The sequence below is a fragment of the Rhinatrema bivittatum genome, chromosome 12 (genome assembly GCF_901001135.1).
Source record: "Rhinatrema bivittatum chromosome 12, aRhiBiv1.1, whole genome shotgun sequence".
In the NCBI taxonomy this organism is placed as follows: domain Eukaryota; kingdom Metazoa; phylum Chordata; class Amphibia; order Gymnophiona; family Rhinatrematidae; genus Rhinatrema; species Rhinatrema bivittatum.
Window position 1 is genome coordinate 39,752,455 of NC_042626.1, and position 19,690 is coordinate 39,772,144.

General features: G+C 43.5%; 1 protein-coding gene across 3 annotated transcripts in view; it reads left to right on the forward strand.

Annotated features, from left to right (window-relative positions):
• The window catches only part of NFRKB (nuclear factor related to kappaB binding protein), a 105,947-nt gene that overhangs the window by 38,422 nt on the left and 47,835 nt on the right, over nucleotides 1-19,690 (forward strand). For all 3 annotated transcript variants that reach the window (XM_029572533.1, XM_029572534.1, XM_029572535.1), the window contains exons 13-15: nucleotides 10,042-10,107; nucleotides 10,532-10,611; nucleotides 16,902-16,945. In XM_029572533.1, the coding sequence (XP_029428393.1) occupies nucleotides 10,042-10,107; nucleotides 10,532-10,611; nucleotides 16,902-16,945 (190 nt within the window). The remainder of the gene's footprint in view (nucleotides 1-10,041; nucleotides 10,108-10,531; nucleotides 10,612-16,901; nucleotides 16,946-19,690) is intronic.

A 19,690-nucleotide genomic window follows, 5' to 3' on the forward strand; every position in this document is an offset into this window, starting at 1 on the left:
CTATGGAGTGGTCCCAAGAAGGGGGCATAAGGCGTCGAAGGCTACCATTGCCCACTGGTTGAAGGAGGCTATAGCATCGGAGTATATCTGTCATGCACGGCCGGTTCCAGACGGTCTCAAAGCTCATTCGATTCGTCACAAGCTGCTTCCTGGGCAGAGAGCCAGTTTGTTTTGCTGCAAGAAATTTGCAGGGCAGCAACTTGGAAGTCTCTGAATATCTTTGCCAAACATTGCCGTCTGGATGAACGGGCGCCGGATGTTGACTGTTTTGGGAGCAGTGTCCTTCGAGCGGGACTCTCTAGGTCCCACCCCATTTAGAGAACCTTAGGTACCTCCCAGCAGTCTGGACTGATCTGGGTACGTACAGGGAAAGGAAAATTGGTTCTTACCTGCTAATTTTCGTTCCTGTAGTACCACGGATCAGTCCAGACGCCCACCCATCAGGTGTTCTGCATTGAGAGTCCGCTCTGTTTTTTCCTTAAGATCTGGAAGAAGATTACAATTATGATTGCAGTTTTCAGAGTACTCCTGATATGTACATAGTTGATGTTTTTTTTTTATCCATTTGGATCGAGCCGTTGGTTTAAAATTTGTTATTCTGCTATGATATTGTTTATACTGAAGGATTGCAGGTGGCACACTGTACCAAGAGGGGGTGCCCTTCAAGTTTTTTTCTTTGTCTCCATCTGCTGGAAGGGAGGTGGAAAGTTTTGCAACCTTAAAGGTCTTTGAGATATCACCCTTGGTTCTGAGTTGCAATTTGTGGCAGCTACATGTCATAAGCCTGTTTGTGCTTGGTGCACCAGGTACTCATAGACATTTCTGGGGTGAGTTTTACTGGAGAGGAGGAGGAAAGCTTAAAAGTGGATCTTGCCTTGTTCGTAGATGCTGTGCATGAGCTTATTCAAACATCAGCTAGGGGGATGGTGGCCGCCGTTTCTGCAAGCCGTCTGTTGTGGCCCTGGAATTGGTCGGTAGGTGTTTGCTCCAAATTTCGTTAGTGAAGTTGCTTTTGAAGAGAAGCTCCTTTTTGGGGATGACTTAGAGAATTTGATACATTTGGGAGAATCAAAGTCCCATAAGTTGCCGGAAGTTAAACCCAAAGAATCTCATAGAGGGTTTCCTGTCATTACCAGCCAGGGAGGTCAGCGGCATCCTCTTCAGTTTACTCACTGAAGTGGTATTAAAGCAAACACAGTCCTTTTATTCAAATTCTAAAGGTTCTAGAGTTAATGTTGGCGGGGGAACGGGGGGGAGGACAGGTCTTTTCTCCCAATCTTACAGAGAGAGGACCCACACATCAGTGGTTGTTGTTTATGTTTAGAGATGGTTACGCCTTAGAATATGCATGGCTGGAGTTAGATGCATTCATGATTTTCATGCCGAACAAGAAGGGGAAGTCAGCAGCAGTGAGCAGCACTCTGAATCGCCTTCTCCACTTGGCTGTTCCAAGAGAAGAGTGGAGTCAAGGTCATTACTCCGTTTATTTTGTGGGGACGAAAGAATGTTTTGGACTATTTTGGATTTGAAAAGATGAATACATCTTTAAGAATATTTCATTTTTGGATGGAGATGCTTTGGTTGGTGTTCATGAAGATCCACAGGGAAAGTTTCTTACATCCCTGGATCTCTTGGAGGTGTAACATCACATTCTGATCCGAAAGGATTATCAAAGATTTCTCGGCTTCACAGTTCTGGTGAACACTTTCAGTTTCAGGCTTTTCCTTTTGGGCTTGCTGCAGCACCTAGAACCCTTCTCCAAGGCAATGGTGATGATAGTGGCAGTGGGCCTCAGAAATAGACGAGTGTTAGTCCATCTGTTTCTCAGTTATTGGCTGATTTGGGCATAGTCAGAAGAGGAATGTCATTTAGCTGCCTTCAGGGTAATCCAGATGTTATAGGATCTTGATGGGGTCATCAATTTTCCCAAGAGCAAGCTTCAGCTCTCTCAGGTGTTGGAGTATCTGGGGTCTAGTGTCAACCTGCTGGATGGGAAAGTGTTCCTTACAAAGGAAAGGTTGGATAAGTTACAGTTGCCCAGGGCATGGGAGTATTTTCAGGTGCTAGGCTTGATGTCTTCGACCTTGAACTGGGTCCTGTAGGTCGGGCTGACTTGTGGCCATTACAGAGGGCTTGCAGGGGTATGAGGCCGGACTGTTGTCTTATGCGGCAGCCAGGCATAGCCTGGTGTGGGGGCTGTCTGTCAACAACTTGTCCAAGGGAATAGAGCTGGAGGTTTTGAAATGGACAGTGATTACCATGGACACAAGTCTTAATGGATGGAGAACTCATTGCCAGGGTCAGTCGCTGGAATAAAGTGGAGCATTCATAACCAACTGTCAGGAGAGACTTATGGAGTTTCTACTGCGAGTCCAGGGAAAGGCAGTGAGAGTTTTTTGATATTGCTACAGTGGTAGCTTATATAAGCCAGTAAGGAGGAACCAGGAGTGCAACAGCTTCAGCAGAGGTGAAGTGTTTCTTCAAAATCATCTGATACATCTGGGGTTCTCCCCATCTAGACCGAATCAAAGAGAACAACACCTCTAGCCATTTCCATTTTCTGGGATCCATTATGTGTCTGCTCGGAAAATGTTCCTGGATAATCTCCAGCCTGGCCATTTGCAATGCTAAGATGTATTTTGTCTGGCAGTCCACTGACAGTTTCCATCCTCTAGGATTCAATGTATGTCTTTGTCTGGGCTGCTAGACAGAGACATATGTTGGTGATTGCGGTATCGTACATGACCAGGTTGGAGATTATGCAGGTTGATTTTCTGAGCAGAAACACAGATCACAGAGAATGGAAACGGTCAGAGGAGGCATTCTTCTTGATTCAGTCTGGATGGGGAGAACCCCAGCGGTATCGGATGATCTTGAAGACGAATGTCAGGTGTTTTGCGATTTTTTTTTCCAGTTGAAGGTGAGAACCAGGGTCCGAAGGTCTAGACGCCCTGTTCCAGATGTGGTCTTGCGAGATTCTTCTATAGGTGATTCCCCTGTTGGCCTTTGATAGGTTCAGAAGATTCAGAGGCATTGAGGACTGGGGATTCTCATAGCCCTCAAAAGGCAGAGGTAACCGTGGTTCAAATCAAGGATCAGGGACCCTTGGGGTTTGACCATGACCAAGGGTTATTGCAACAGGTTCCAGTGGTCTGCGAGCAGCAGATACCGTCTGTCTCATGGCATGGCTTTTAAAGGAGAAAGTTCAGGATTAAGGGTTACTCTGAAAAAGTGATTTCCACTTTGCTTCAGAGTAGAAAGCAGTCAATATCATTTGCATTTGTCCATATTTGGAAGGTGTTTGAGCTTGTGTGTAAGGAGGATGGAGTTTCTCTGTTGAGGGTGTCAATTCCAGATGTTCTTTCCTTTTTCAATATTGTCCTTTTTTAAGGGAAAGATTCCTTGGTGGTCCATCCTAATGTGCTTAAATTAAACAGTTGAGACCTTCAGTTGATCCCAGATTAGAATCTCAATATGGTATTGAAGGTCTTGGACAGCTCTGTTTGATCCCATTTGGAAGCATCACTGAAGGACCTTACTTTGAAAACAGTTTGTGCAACAAGATGTATTGCAAAATTACAAGTCTTGTCATGCAGATATCCCTTTTTGAGGATCTCTGAGGAGGAGAGATTAGTTCGTTCGGTACCCTAATTCTTACCAAGAATGTGTCTCTTTTCATTTGGAATGGCATGTGGAATTACCAGTCTTTGACAGGTCAATGACAGGGGGTAGTTCTACATACATGCATACGTTGGATGTGTGCAGAATGCTGTTGATGTATTTTAAGGTTTTTGCAAGCCAGCTCATCTTTTGGTACTTTTCAGTGGGCACAAGAAAAGAGAAGATTTATATGGCTACGGCTGCTAGATGGGTTAAGGAGTCTATTGCTTTGATATCCATTTGCAGTAGGTTAGCGGTTTCAGAAGGTCTCCGGGCACATTTTGCTAGGGCCTAGGCAAGATTCTTGAAAGAATGTCAGCTTGTTTGGTCTCAAGGAATTTGTGCCGCTACTTGGTCCTTGTTGCATTCCTTTTTCAGGCATTATCATCTGAATGGGCAGGCTCGGGATGCAGCTTCCTTTGAGGCAAGCATTTTGAGGGCAGGATTCTGGACTGGTCTGGTAAGAACAATGAGAAAGGTAAAATTAGGTTTCTTACCTGCTAATTCTCTTTCCGTGAGTCCTACCAGACCAATCTAGAATCCCATCCCATTTTTGTCTTAAGGTCTTCTGTTCTGTGTATATATTTTTAAAGATCATATCTAGATGTGGTTCAGATGTTTTGGTTTTGAGTCCCTTTTAGTAAGGGGATGCAACTGTTTAAGAGTTCACCAAAGATTTTTTAAGCTGCAGGCTCACCCCTGCTCGTGGGGAGACGGTTGCTTTGAAATGGAAATACTGAAAGCCTTAGGTGGCAAAATCCCTTGCTTCCAGCAAAGCTTTCATTCTCTGTCTCCATGTGCTGGTAGGGGAGAAAAACCCATGCATCTGGATTGGTCTGGTAGGACTCAAGGAAAGAAAGTTAGCGGGTAAGAAAAGTAATTTTACCTTATCAATTCATCCTTCTAAAAATCTTTATTGTTTAGAGAAGACTTGGATTTGTTTAAGGTATTGACAGGAGCCAAAATTTCTCATTTTACCTATCACAGATATCTTGCTAGAGACTTTAGGCAGCAAAGAATTTTCAGATGAAGGTGGTTTTACTGATGTCCTCTTTCAAGCTTCAGCTTCACCGGCAGTATCAGGTGACCAGAACCAAAAAGGGTTGAATTAGCACAGATTTGAAACTTGTGAGCAGTAGCGCCAATCATCAGACCTTTAACCCTACTTACTATAACAGAAACAAAAAGAGATTGAGTTAGCAAAGGTTTTGAAATTTGTGAGCAGTAGTGCCAATTGTCAAAGGTTGAACTCTAGTTAAAGTGACAGGCACAGAAAGGGGTTGAATTAACATAAATTATCACGAGGTCAATATTCAGTCACTGGTTAGATTGCATAGTTAGCTGGATAAACTGGCTATCAGATAGCTGGATACGTTTATCCATCTAACTTTAGGCCTGCCCCACTGCATGAGCCAGAGTTAGCCAGCTAACCTATACAGCTAACCTAATTCCTCTCAGAAGTGCCCCTAGAATGCCCCATGTTATCTGACTAAATTTTAGAAATATAATAACCGGCTAAATTTTAGCTGAATTAGTGCCCAAAAGTTGAGTTATCTGGCTTAAATGCCTCTGAATACGGACCTCTATATATCCAGTATATGTGCATGTACTTTTCAGATGACCAGAAAAAAAATCAAACAGCATTTTTCTAGTATCCAACAGAAGATTTACAGGTGATGATACCAAAATGCCTCTATTTGATAGCTTAAATCTTTCTCAAATATAAGGATTTTCTGGCGGCATGGAACCAGACAACTTCAGATAGATGGATTTTTCAGATAATACCACAATTATTCTTGAGAGTTTTGTTGAACCAGGGACTCTGAATAAAGATCAGGGTAACTCTGCTAGCTGCCTTATCAGATGGTATCAGGCAATAAACACACCTAGTGATTCTGGTAATATTTTATTTACTTGTATGCAAACAGATTAGCAAATTCATATGCTAATCTAAAGAAATCAGGAAAGACAGACCAATATATCATTTCAGTTGCTCTGTATTAAACAGTAGCTCATTACTTAAAATACAGTTATTGATTGGAGCTTTGCATTTTTGGGTGGTTTTACAACATGATATATTTCCATATAAAGTAAAACTCAGCTTTTAACCAGTAAAAGATGTATTTATCTATATTTTTAGCTATTTCTGTACCTTTTGAATAATCATTTATGCCTATATACAGTAAGCAAATTCTTTGCGATCTGAATAAAAAAAATTTATTTTAATTAAGATTTATATTGCCTTTTTTATTTATTTTTTATCTTTTATTTTGTTTAAAAGTTGAAACTAGTTAGTTGGTTCGCTTATTCTTATTAGATCAAGTTCTGATTTGTTCCATGTAAACTGCCACACGGCAGTAGTTATTACCGTTTAACTGTGAACCGGAGCGATATGTATTGTATACAGGAACTCCCGGTATATAAAAATCCATAAATAAATAAATAAATATAGTGAACTTAGCTTGGCTTTGGAAAAAACTTATCCTGGAGGGATTCTGCTCTAAAAAATTGAAAATTCTGCACCAAAAAAAAAATCTAAAATTCTGCGCACACATTCTGTAAATTCAGCAAAATTCTGCAGATTTATTTGTCAAAATAACACCGCATTTTTGCATGTCATCATAATATGCACTGATTGCACTCCACTGTTTGTTTCCCAATCTTCAAACTGCCTGGTTATGTTGCGTTTGTAAAGGCCCTGACTCAGTTCTTCAGGCAGGCTCGCTATAATCAGCACTGTGTTGCCTCTTGCAAGCCTGCCCTATGCTGCACTGACTCCCGTGAACCTGGCCTGTGCTTCCGGGATTATGGAGTCCTTCAGTTAAAGCCCCTCCTCTTCTGGCAGGCTTGTAGAGCCATTATTGTCACGATCCTGCCTGCGTTTGAAGTCGGCGTGACCTTAGGGCCTGGAAGCAGCGAATTCTGCAAGGTAAATATGAAAATCTGAAAGAAGGGGGAGTCTGCAGAAATTCTGCAGTAGCACAGAATTCCCCGAGGACTAAAAAAACGCAAACAGGCCAAAGGTCAACTTTCTAAAATTCTGCAGTTTTTAAGGGGAAATTTCCAGACAGCCTTGGTGACTGCAAAGTTATAGACCTGATAGCAAATTTTCAAAGGGAAGCTATATAGGTAGTTTCCTTCAAAACTTGTTTGCAGGTACAGTACATTTGGATTTTGCACCTGCTTTTTTCTGTGGATAAAAATTTGCTGGAAAACAATGTGTATATATTTAGAAGTTCAATCTGTGTACATGGTTCCTCTAACCTGCCTTTCCCTCACCCTCAGGAATGCCTTCCTGCAACTCTGGCAGTCTACATGTACTTTTAGCCAGATTGAGTGAAACAATTTTTAGACAGGCCTACTTACCTTGGTAAATCACTATTCCTCTTCAGCCAGCCATATCGGTCCAGACACACGGGTTATAGCTCCCAACCAGCAGATGCTGACATTACCCCTTATAGGCTCCTGTACTGACCTCAGTCTGCCATTATCTTGTATCTCCAGCAGATGGCAGGCAAATATCCCGTGCTGCGAGCTGAGGCTTGGTTAGGCCTGGTGAAGAAGATAGAAATTTGTATGGGAGCTCCTGAGATGAAAATTTGTACTCCCTCCCTCGGTTGAGCAAAGCCAGTGAACCAGGTTATGATCACTGGAATTACCCCTTTTCTCGCCTCTCTCCCTATGCTTTTTCTCTCCTGTGGAAACAGAGAGTAGGATTAAATGGGCAATTTTCTCAGTGGAAGGGAGTGGACAGTGGAGTGCCTCAGGGATCTGTATTGGGACCCTTACTGTTCAATATATTTATAAATGATCTGGAAAGAAATACGACGAGTGAGATAATCAAATTTGCAGATGACACAAAATTGTTCAGAGTAGTTAAATCACAAGCAGATTGTGATAAATTGCAGGAAGACCTTGTGAGACTGGAAAATTGGGCATCCAAATGGCAGATGAAATTTAATGTGGATAAGTGCAAGGTGATGCATATAGGGAAAAATAACCCATGCTATAATTACACGATGTTGGGTTCCATATTAGGTGCTACATCCCAAGAAAGAGATCTAGGTGTCATAGTGGATAACACATTGAAATCGTCGGTTCAGTGTGCTGCGGCAGTCAAAAAAGCAAACAGAATGTTGGGAATTATTAGAAAAGGAATGATGAATAAAACGGAAAATGTCATAATGCCTCTGTATCGCTCCATGGTGAGACCACACCTTGAATACTGTGTACAATTCTGGTCGCTGCATCTCAAAAAAGATATAATTGCGATGGAGAAGGTACAGAGAAGGGCTACCAAAATGATAAGGGGAATGGAACAACTCCCCTATGAGGAAAGACTAAAGAGGTTAGGACTTTTCAGCTTGGAGAAGAGACGACTGAGGGGGGATATGATAGAGGTGTTTAAAATCATGAGAGGTCTAGAACGGGTAGATGTGAATCGGTTATTTACTCTTTCGGATAGTAGAAAGACTAGGGGACACTCCATGAAGTTAGCATGTGGCACATTTAAAACTAATCGGAGAAAGTTCTTTTTTACTCAACGCACAATTAAACTCTGGAATTTGTTGCCAGAGAATGTGGTTCGTGCAGTTAGTATAGCTGTGTTTAAAAAAGGATTGGATAAGTTCTTGGAGGAGAAGTCCATTACCTGCTATTAAGTTCAATTAGAGAATAGCCACTGCCATTAGCAATGGTTACATGGAATAGACTTAGTTTTTGGGTACTTGCCAGGTTCTTATGGCCTGGATTGGCCACTGTTGGAAACAGGATGCTGGGCTTGATGGACCCTTGGTCTGACCCAGTATGGCATTTTCTTATGTTCTTATGTTCTCCCTTAAAAAAAAAAGACAAAACAAGGCTCCCTTTTCTATTTTTAAGTTCTTTTTCTGAGTCCCGTGGTTGTGTTTAGTTCTTGCTTGTTGAAGCTGTAAAAAAAAAAAAAAAAAAAAAAGGAAGACTGGTTTGCTGTCTGAGGGACTGATGGTTGAGGCGGGAGAGGTAAAGGAGGAAAGGATGGCATCTCTTCAGGAGCATGGAACATGCTTAATAGTTTGCAGTACTTGTGGATCACACTGTCAGGCACTGGGAGGGGGAAGCATCTGTAAATCTTGTGGGAGGAGAGGGAAAGAGGGCAGCACACAGAGTTTTCTGTCTTGGGAGGATTGCATCAGTGGTGTCATCTACAAGCCATTCCCGCTGGTATGCTTGCTTCCGCAGCAGGAGCAGTAACCATATTGGAACCGCGAGAAGGGAGTAGCTCAAAGCAGGGGCCTCTTACCCTGGTTCCAGCAGGCTCGCATATTGCAACAGTTAGGTCCATGGTTCCAAGAAGAGAAGTAAGGATGGAGTCTTGAGATGGTCTGGACCTTCCTAGACTACAAAGTCTCTATCTCTCTTTAGACAAGTTTGCAGAGTCCCACCCCCACACTACAACAGTTTGACAAACTTTTCTGAGCAAGATTTCAGTCATCTCCCCTCAGCAACATCTTTTCAGAGCTTACCTCCTGGTAGCCCTGCCTTCAGAAGGTTTCCTGGCCTGGCTTGCAGGTGGTCTTTGTGGTCTTTCTAAGAGAGGAACGCACACTTCCTTCCAGCCTCTTATAGCCCCATCTATGTTCAGGTGGGAAGAACCTGGCCTGGCCATCTCTCCAAGGTTCCACCCTCAGAGCTCCCTCCTAGGTCCCAACCCCAAAGCCTGCTGGGGAGTGTGATTCCTTTCTCCTCTCCCATTTCACTCTGCTCTGAGGATTTCTCTTTCCCCTTGGACCCACCTAAAACTTTTCCTGGTGCTCTCTGGGCTTGTGCTGTGATGGGAGCATCACGGAGGAATACTCTGAGGGTGTCTTACCTGAGGCACATGCCTCACTGTAATATTTCATTGGGTTCTTTGCAGTCTGTGATACCTTTTCAGTTTTGATTGTGTCAACACAAGAATAATCCAAACATGGAAATGCGCATATACATTTTAGCCATTTTTTTTCAAACATCCCAAAGATTATCTGTGAGGTCTGGAAAGCTCATATGCATCTTCTTTAGTAGATGCTTCGGATGTCAAGTAGTGCAATAGAAGTGATAAATACAAGTATAGTTGTAATAGTACTTTGCAGGTCATATCTTTTATTGACCCCCCAAAAAAGGAATGCACTTTTCTCCAGGGCAGTTACCTATATGATCTTGACCTTGAGTGCAAATCTCTTCACCCTCCATTGCCTCAGGTACAAATTTAGGTTGTAAGCCCATTGGGGATAGGGAAATAGTGACAGTGCCTGAATGTAATCCACTTTAAATTGACTTGAAAGGCAGAATATAATAATTTTAATATTTTTTTTATTAGAACACTGCATGAGGGAATAAAACACTTGTATCTTTTCTTTTCAGGGGTCACCTCCAGTTTTTCCCCCTTTGTCGAATTCCGGGAGAAAACCCAGCAATGGAAGTGGATTGGTACATGGTCTTCTTTTTCTCCTTAAATATTTGAAGAAAGATGTGATTAGTTGTTCTCTTCTTTTTATTCTTTGGGTATTTTATACCTTTCTTATATGTGGGTATGTTCCTGGTATTAGAACCCATAGATTATATAGCCTCACAAGCAATTGTATCTTTATTTTAATTCTGGTTTACTCTTGAAAATATTCTCCTCTTTGAGACAGTTTGCTGTAAAACTGTCACTGGTGAGCTATGATTTCCAATTCTATTAAAGCCCTCAGATTTCTTAACTATATGGGACATTGTCACAGGGTGAGTCCAGCTTATTGTTCTTTGTCCCCATCCCTTTTTATAATAGTTTTCCTCTTCTTTCTTTCCTGTACTATATTTTGCTCTTCCCCTTACAACCCCATGCATTTCACCTTTATTCTGTTTATAACAGGTCCAACCCAGGACAGTGAGAAGGAACTGTCGGCACTCTTTCAGCTCTGGCTAGAGACCAAGGACCAAATTTTTAGTAAGGTAAGAAACAACAGAAATGGGATATAGGGTTTGGAAAGGGTATAATGTTTTAAAATCTGTGGTAGAACTATGTTTGGAAAGGTTGTGCAGCTCCTATAAATACTTGTGCTTTTCTAGCGTGTAGCCAGATAGACACTGGGCCAATGGGTTATGCTCCCCTGCCAGCAGATGGAGACAAGAGTCAGATTTCAAAGCTGACGTCACCCTAGATACACCCCTGCAGTGATCTCGGCCCTTCAGTATTTCTCCGTCTCCAGCAGATGGCGGATATACCTCTCCTTATGGGGATTGCTGTACGTTTTGGAAGGAGAAATTCTACATTTAAATTGGAGAAAAAAATTGTGCCCTACTCATCTGCAGTGATACCTAAAGCCCTCCCCCAGTTGAGAATTCCTGAGGTGATTTCCGAGATCCCTCAGAGGTGTGCCTTGGTCCAGTAGCCGGTTCCCGGTGTAGACTTTGCTTCTTAAGCAGCTGAAAGGCAGCGGGTGCAGGAAGCAGGGTTCGGAGGTGATGGCCAAAGCCCTCTCCCGCCGTAGCTGGAGACCGTCTCTGTACTCAGCCAGTAAGCGCTGAGCCCAGGTTAGTTTAAAAAAAAAAAAAAAGAGAGAAGATTTACCTCCCGATTCAGAGACATTTGGAGGGGTTTCGGTAAGACTTCCTCTGGTCTCCTTGCTTGGCGTGAGCCGTACTGATGTTCCCAATCCCTTTGGGGTAAAGGGAAATGGTATTCCGAGGCCCCGCTTTAGGCTTGGTCGGCACACTTCATGGTAGGCCGCAGCCGCACCATCTTGCGCGTGTCTTTGCATGTGCCATATTGCCATCTATAGAACGGTGCACTCAGCGCATTGATTCTGTGCACATAACATCGTGCACACAACCTACTCAGTGCAGAATACAGGTAAAGCTGGGCGCATGGGCTGTGTGCGTGCCTATGCACCCGAAATCTGTGTGCATAAAATTTTAAGCGTGAGTCGACAGAACACACAGTTACTACTGCCAATGGCTCCGGCAGCCAAGAAACATAAGCACCTTTCTCACTGCGCTGCTTGTCATATTAAGGCTTGAAAGCCTGACCTGGATTCCAACTTATGTTAGCACTGCGAGGAAGCTCAGGACAGGTCTTTGAGACGGTGGCAATGAATCTGCAGATCTCAGCCTGCTGTTGTATTGTGGCATGTTCTGCAGGATGCACAGGAAGAGTTGGGAGAGGATTCACCATCTCTAGAACCAGGGGCACCTTTTTGGCAGTTGTGGGATATAACATGGCCCACTCTGCAGCCAGAGGCGTGGCCTCCTCATAGCAGCTCAGCAGCTTTTCTCATTGCGAAACTGGTTGGTGGATAATATCTTCAAGTCCAATCAATCAAGCTGGAAAAGATTGCTAAAGTTTGGAGAGACTGCCAGAGGATAAAGCCAATTCTGCTTGGCTTCATGTGGCTGATTTTAGGATTCAAAACTCTATTGGCAGAGCAGTGGAGTTTCGATTCAGAGGTCATGTACATTTTCCTGTTACCAGTCATTTCATTACAAAAAGACTCCAAAGGATGGTTCAGCAGGAACTGCCAGCTCTAGGGCCTCATAATGAGTGCTTGGGCCCCCACTCTATATTGCCAGAGATTTTCTATTCTATCGCATATTATGTCGGACCAATGGGTTCTCGAAATTGTAAAGCATTGTTACGCCCTGGAGTTTGAGTGGCCGGTCTCAGACATTTTTGTGGTTACTAAAGAGCCGTGTTACAGTCCACACTTCAATAACTTCTCATTTCCTGGTTTCAGAGGGACAAGGGAAGTACTCTGTTTATTTCGTAGTTCCCAAGAAAGACTTCTTGAAGATGACTCACTTCAGGATGGAAACCTTGCGGTCCATAATTATGGCAGTACAGAGAGGAGAGTGCCTCACATCTCTATTTATATTTATTTGGAACTTTTATATACCGACATTCATGTGCAAAAGTACATATCATATCGGTTTACAGCGTAACAATAGAAGCATAAACGAATGCATTACATCGAACAGGGGTTACATGAACTGGGATCTAACTTACAAAGAAATACTATGTTCTTCCAGGTAAATAACAGGGTGGCAAAACTGAACTTAGATAGAAGATATATCATGAAGGAAACATATCCAAGGTTAAATCTCTAGATTTGAAGGAAACATATCTTTACATTCCAATCTGAGAAGAACACCAGTGGTTCTTTCGGTTTGCAGTATAGGGTCACTATTTTCATTTCCAGGTGCTGTTCTTCAGATTAGCTGCAGCTCAAAGAAACTTCTCCAAAGTAATGGTAGTTGTGGTGGCCCTGCGCAAGGAATCTTGGTCCACCCGTATCTAAACAGTTGGTTGATCCACATGAAGTCGTTCCAGAAGAGCCAGGTGGCATCCAAAAGGGTGATCCAGTTATTGCAGGAGCTGGGTTGGGTTGTCAACTTTGCCAAGAGCAATCTGCAACCTTCTCAGAACCTGGTGTACATCTGTGCTTGTTTCAATACAGTCAGTGTCTGCCAGAGCAGCAGATCCAGAAGTCAGAGAGCCAAATAAGGATATGGAAGATGGTCAGGATTCCATTGGTTTGGTTTTTATCTCCAGACTCTGGGTTTCATGGGCAAGGATGCACAAGCACCCTCTACAGAGGGTGCTACGGTTCAGACCGTGCACACTGGTAAAAACTTTTTTAAATATATCCGAAGCAGAAAGCCTGTGAGGGAGTCAGTTGGACTGTTAGATGATCGAGGGGTTAAAGGGGCACTTAGAGAAGATAAGGCCATCGCAGAGAGATTAAATAATTTCTTTGCTTCGGTGTTTACTGAAGAGGATGTTGGGGAGGTACCCGTAATGGAGAAGGTTTTCATGGGTAATGATTCAGATGGACTGAATCAAATCACGGTGAACCTAGAAGATGTGGTAGGCCTGATTGACAAACTGAAGAGTAGTAAATCACCTGGACCGGATGGTATACACCCCAGAGTTCTGAAGGAACTAAAAAATGAAATTTCAGACCTATTAGTAAACATTGGTAACCTATCATTAAAATCATCCATTGTACCTGAAGACTGGAGGATAGCAAATGTAACCCCAATATTTAAAAAGCGTTCCAGGGGTGATCTGGGAAACTACAGACCGGTTAGCTTGACTTCAGTGCCAGGAAAAATAGTGTTTTGCAGAGGGCTTGAGCAGCATCCCACCATCTACAGGAGTAGCTTTGGTACATCCCATTTGACTTGAACAGGACTGACTGGATGAAGAGGAAGATGAAATTACTACCTACCTGTTAATTTGCTTTCCTGTAGGCTAGTCCATGCTTCCTCCCAATGCTGCTTACAGTTGAATTTTTTCTCTTTAGTCCCTTTGTAGGGATTGATAAGGAGGCCATTTTGACTGGTGATGGTGATGTTTTTCATTTTTTATTGGTTGGTAAGTAGGCATTGGGAGAGTTATCCTCTGCTTACTTCCTTACAAGCCGTTAAGCCCGTTAAAACGGGCTACATTAACATTTTTTTTTGGATCATTTCCTTCCCCTCGATGCTCCCTCGCCACCATCCCCCACTCTCTCCCCTCAGTCACTCCTCTCTCTCCACCCCTCCCTCCTCCCCCTCAAGTCACTCCCCTCCTCACTCCCTCATCACTCCCATCTCCCCTCCCCAGTCACCCCATCTCCCCTACAGGCACTTCCTCCCTCCCCCCCTCTCTCTCCCCCCTCCCCTCAGTCACTCCTCCCTCCCCCCTCCCTCAGTCAACTCCTCCCTCCCCTCCGCCCTCAGTCACTCCTCCCGCCCCTCCCTCCTCCCCTGAGTCACTCCTCCCTCCCCCTCCCTCTTCCCCTCCGTCCACTCCTCCCTCCCTCAGTCACTCCTCCCTCCCCCCAGTCAGTCCACTCCTCTCTCCCCCATCCCCTCAGTCCACTTAGTCATCTCCCCCCTCCCTTCCTCCCCTTCCCTCCTCCCCTCAGTCACTCCTCTCTCCCCCTCCCTCCTCCCCTCAGTCGATCTCCGCCGAAGACCCGGAGCGGCGGCGGCACCGGCCCGAAGACCCGGAGCGGCAGCGGCGGCCCGAAGACCCGGAGCGGCGGCCCGAAGACCCGGAGCGGCAGGAGCGGCGGCATGCGCGCGAGGGAGGGACAGTCTGTCCCTCCCTCGCGCGCATGCCGCCGCTCTGGGTCTTCGGGCTGCCGCTCCAGCCCGGGTCTTCGGGCCGGTGCCGCCGCCGCTGCTCTTCGGGCCGCTGCTGCCGCTCCCGCCGCTCCGGGTCTTCGGGCTGGTGCCGCCGCCGCTCCGGGTCTTCGGGCCGGTGCCGCCGCCGCCGCTCCGGGTCTTCGGGCCGCCGCTCCTGCCGCTCCTACAGCGCCATTTTTATTTTTAAAAGGCACACTGTGACCGACGTGCTCGCATGCGCGGTAGAGCTGCTCTCTACTGCGCATTTGCGGCACGTCGGTCAACCTTCGTTTATTAGGTTGATTTCCCTTTTCTTTGTATTCCTTAGTCTTCTGGAAGTTAAAAAAAAAAATAAATAAAATCTGAAATTGTTGACTGTTAGTTGCCCAAAGTTAGCTTGTACAGAAAACACTGGCAGGCTGTCATCAGCATGGGTGTATATAACCGTGCCTACCAACATTTAAAAAAAAACTCAAAACTTGGCTCTTCTTACAAGCCTTCCCTGATCCTTCAAACTTTCACTAGACAACTACAACTACTCAGCATTGAATATGGAACTTCGCCCCTTCAATATTCTCATCGGTTATAGTCTCCTACCCTAATAAGCTAACTAGCTCTAGACCATGCTCGGTCTTTTTCACCATGTATTTTAATTTAATACCTTCTTAAGGTTTCTCTTTTTCCAGCTGAATTCAGCTTCCTAGTTCATGGTCCTTGTTATTATGTAACTTTCTTACTTTTCTGCTTTGTCTCCACTAATTATAAAAAGTTGTTCCTTTGTTATGTTATGTTACACTGATCTACCCCTGTTCGATGTAAACCGACCTGATATGGTATTCAACCTTGAAGGTCGGTATAGAAAAATGTTAAATAAATAAATAAATAAATAAATAAATATAGGAAGTGGTGTCGGTGAGCTTTGGATCTCTGTCTCCATCTGTTGGTTGGTGTGCATAACTCCTTTGGCTGTCCTGACTGTTCTAGAGAAAAGGAATTTATCAGGTAAGCAGTAATTTCACCTTCTCTGAGGAAGGGGGGTGTTACTAGCTATGCTTCCGGGATCGGCCCTTGGACCAGTTCTTTTCAACATTGTTGTGAACAACATAGTGGAAGGATTGTCAGGAAAGGTTTGTCTTTTTGCCGATGATTCCAAAATCTGTAATAGGGTGGAAAGCCAGGAAGGTATGGAAAATATGAGGAGAGATTGAGGAATGGTCTAGGGTCTGGCAGGTAATATTTAATGCTAAAAAATGTAAAGTAATGCATTTAGGATGCAAAATCCCAACAGAGAGGAGCAATATTGGAGGTGAAATTCTTCTAAGCATGAAAGCAGAGCAGGATCTCTTCTAAGCACGAAAGAAGAGCAGGATTGCATCTGATGATCTTAAGGTTGCCAAACAGGTTGATAAAGCAATGGCAAAAGTCAGAAAGATACTGAGGAATGGTCAGCAGAAAAAGAAAGGTGATATTGCTCCTGTTTAGGTCCCTGGTGAGACCATGTTTGGAATACTGTGTACAGTTCTGGAGACTGCACCTTCAGAAGAATATAAACAGGCTGGAATCTAACCAGAGGCTGGCAACTAGAATGGACAGTGTTCTTCATTCTAAATAATATGGGGATAAGATCTAAACATATACACCCTAGAGGAAAGGTGGGATAGGGGATATATGATAGAGACATTTAAATATCTCAAAGGTATCTCTGCACAAGAGGTGAGCCTCTTTCAACGGAAAGGAGGCTCTAGAATGAGGGTCATGGGATAAGGTTGACAGGAAGTAATCTTGGGAAATATTTCTTTGCAGAGAAAGTGGTGGATGCACGGAATGGCCTTCCAGTGGAGGTGGTAGAAACAAAAACAGTATCTGAACTCAAGAAAGCTAATGGGATAAATACAAAGAATCTCTAAGGAAGTGATGGGAAATATAAAGCTAAATTGGGAGGATGAGCAGACTAAATGGGCCATACGGTCTCTTTCTGCTGTCACGTTTCTATTATCTATACCCAGGAAGACATTTATCACTTGTTCCATGAGAAGAAAAAGAGGGAGAAATGTAATTTATAGGAAAATTGTGCCAAGATTGGCATTTTGATTGCCAGCTTTGGTCATGGATCTCTTACTGTTTCTCAACAGGATAACGAGGACAGCATTGATGCCAGCACCCCAGTTCCCAGGGTGTAAGTATAAAGTATGACCTAGCCTGTCTTAAATTTTTCTTGATTTTGAGTTAGAGACATAGAATGGAGACAGACGGACAACTATTTTGGTTTCCAAAAGTCGTATGATGCAATGCAGCACAGTACTGGAAGAAGAATGTTTGAATGTTGGGAACAGAAAGAGAGAAGAATGCAAACTTTATTTTGGTGCAGTAATTGATGTAGAAAAGGTTGAAAGTTTGGAAACAGGCTATTTCCTTTCTCTACTGAGAAATCCTGTAATATTGTAAAAGATTCTAATTTGCAGTTCCATCAGTGATAGACATGAATGCTTCTGTAACAATATTGCATTATCACGGGGATCCCTGGGGCACAGCAAGAGCTCGGCTTGAAGTGGAATAGAGATTGATCTAAGGGACTTCAAACTGAGTAGCACAAATACAGAAAATTCCCGAAAAAAAATACCTGTTTTATATACTTTAACTTCTAAAATTATTATATGTAAAAATTGTGTGAGCTTTTTCTGTTGATTCTAGCAGTTTGAGCAATATGGATATTGGGTTTATTTATTTTTTTTAAACAGGAGGTTTTTAATCCTCTTGCTTTAACACTGATCTTAACATTGTGTTTCAGTGGGGTTGGGTGGCAGTGCTTTAACCCCCCATATAGTTCTCATTCTTAGCCAAAAGACTAAGAAGCAGTTTCATCCTTATTTCATAGGCTTTTAGCTTATTGTTAGCTAAAAGGCTGAGAAACAATCATCCCTGTTGGGGACTACTTTAAATCTTTTGGAATCCACATCACTTGGTCTTCCCATGTTGTTGTTTTATCCATGTGTTAATTTGGACCAAACTGGACCACTAACAGCATGATTGATAATCTGTTGTTCCACAAAATCCAGGAAGACACTTTACTATTGGGAAGATATTTCTGTTGTCCAAGAATATCTTTCTTGTAATTAAAGTTTTTATTCAGAAACCAACAAGTACAAATAGTTACAGGAAAACATCAGACCACAGTCATGTCATATGTGCTAGTATATCAGTTCTTTTCCTTCCAGCTATGTAGATTAACCCACAATCACCACACCCAACAAAAAGCTATGTAGAGAAAACATAGCCAGTATGATAAAGTTTGAGTATAGTATCATTTTATAGAAATGGCATTATGCAATATAATGAATTACCAATTTGTAATGTCAATATTTCCCTTCCATAACTGTTTCCCTCATATCCCCTTCTCACCCCCACCCCCCCCCCCCCCCCCATTATAACTTGCTACCATTCTGACAAAGGAAAATACAAATCAAACTGAACATTATTAAACTGTAGCTTGTGGTATATCATCCTTTACTAGATTTTGTAGACCAAATTTCCATTTGACTTATGATTGCCAATATAGTTCAAATTTGCACATTTGTTTCCTTTTCATTGCTGTTTACTCATATAATATACTTTATCTAATCGCAAACACACTCTTGTCAAAGAAGGTATTGCAGAGTCCTTCCAGCGGCATGCCATTTCACATCTGGCTGCCAATATGATTTGTTGAGTCACAAATCTTATTTCTCTGTACGTACCCGGATCAGTCCAGACTCCTGGGTTCCCCCCCCCAGCAGATGGAGACAGAGATGTTTTTAAAACAAAACTCCGCCTTATATAGGATGGTGCCACCTATAGTCTGGCAGTATTCCTCTGTCTCCAGCAGATGGTGGAGGTGCAAAACCTACAGTCTGGTCTGTGTATTTCTTTTATTAGGACAGTTGGTCAGTGTTGGGGGATAATTTTATTGTCTACCTTAGTTTTTCTGGCTGTTAAAAAAAAAAAAAAAAAAAAAGCAAAGGAAATTTTGAATTCCAAATTCGGCAACAGTGTGGTCAGCCTCTCAGAGGGTTGGCAGGTCCTGAGAGGGCCATCCCCTGCTGGTCTTGAGGCAGCTGCAAACCAGGGTTGAGGACCCTATTATTCGACTTTGGGCCGAAAAGATCCCTCTTTCTTTGGCACCACGAAGCAAATGGAGTAACGACCTTATCTTTGTGCCTCCGGAGGAACTGGTACGATGGCCTGTAGCTGTGGAAGTCGCTGCAATGTATCCTGAACCCGCTGTTCGCTTGGTTGCATAACTGCAGGGGGAGACAAGAAACCGGTCCCGAGGACGCCATGCAAAATCTAAAGTGTAGCCTTGACTTATCACGGTCAGCACCCACTGGTCCGTAGTCACCTTGGCCCACTCCTCGAAGAACAGGGACAGCTTGCCCCCTACCGCCGGCACCGAGAAGTGGACCGGCGCCCCTTCATTGCGAAGAGTTGGATCTCGGAGTCGGCTGAGCTGAACCGGTTCTGCCGAACCTTCGGCCTCGAAAAGGCTGGGACCAGAACTGCTGCTTCGTTGGTGCTGGACAAAAGGAAGAGTTGGGTGCTTTGGTCGGCCGATACAGCACACATCTTGCCACCCTGAGGGGCCTGCATTTCCAAATAAACCAAAACAGTTTGCGTTGCCACAAAGCCATATACCCTTTGGCTATGAAAACTGGTATTGTTTGAAATAGGTAAGAAATCCTAGGCAGAACATTCATCTTTATGATAACAATCCTGCCCCACCATAAGAAATTACCCCTCTCCCAACTTATCAAATACACCTCCACTTTTTTCCATATGTCCCCATAATTTAAATCAAACAGGTCCTTCAAATTAGAGCTAATCTTCACACCCAAATATTTCATCCCTTTTTTTAACTACCTTAAATGGGAATTTAGACTTAATACGG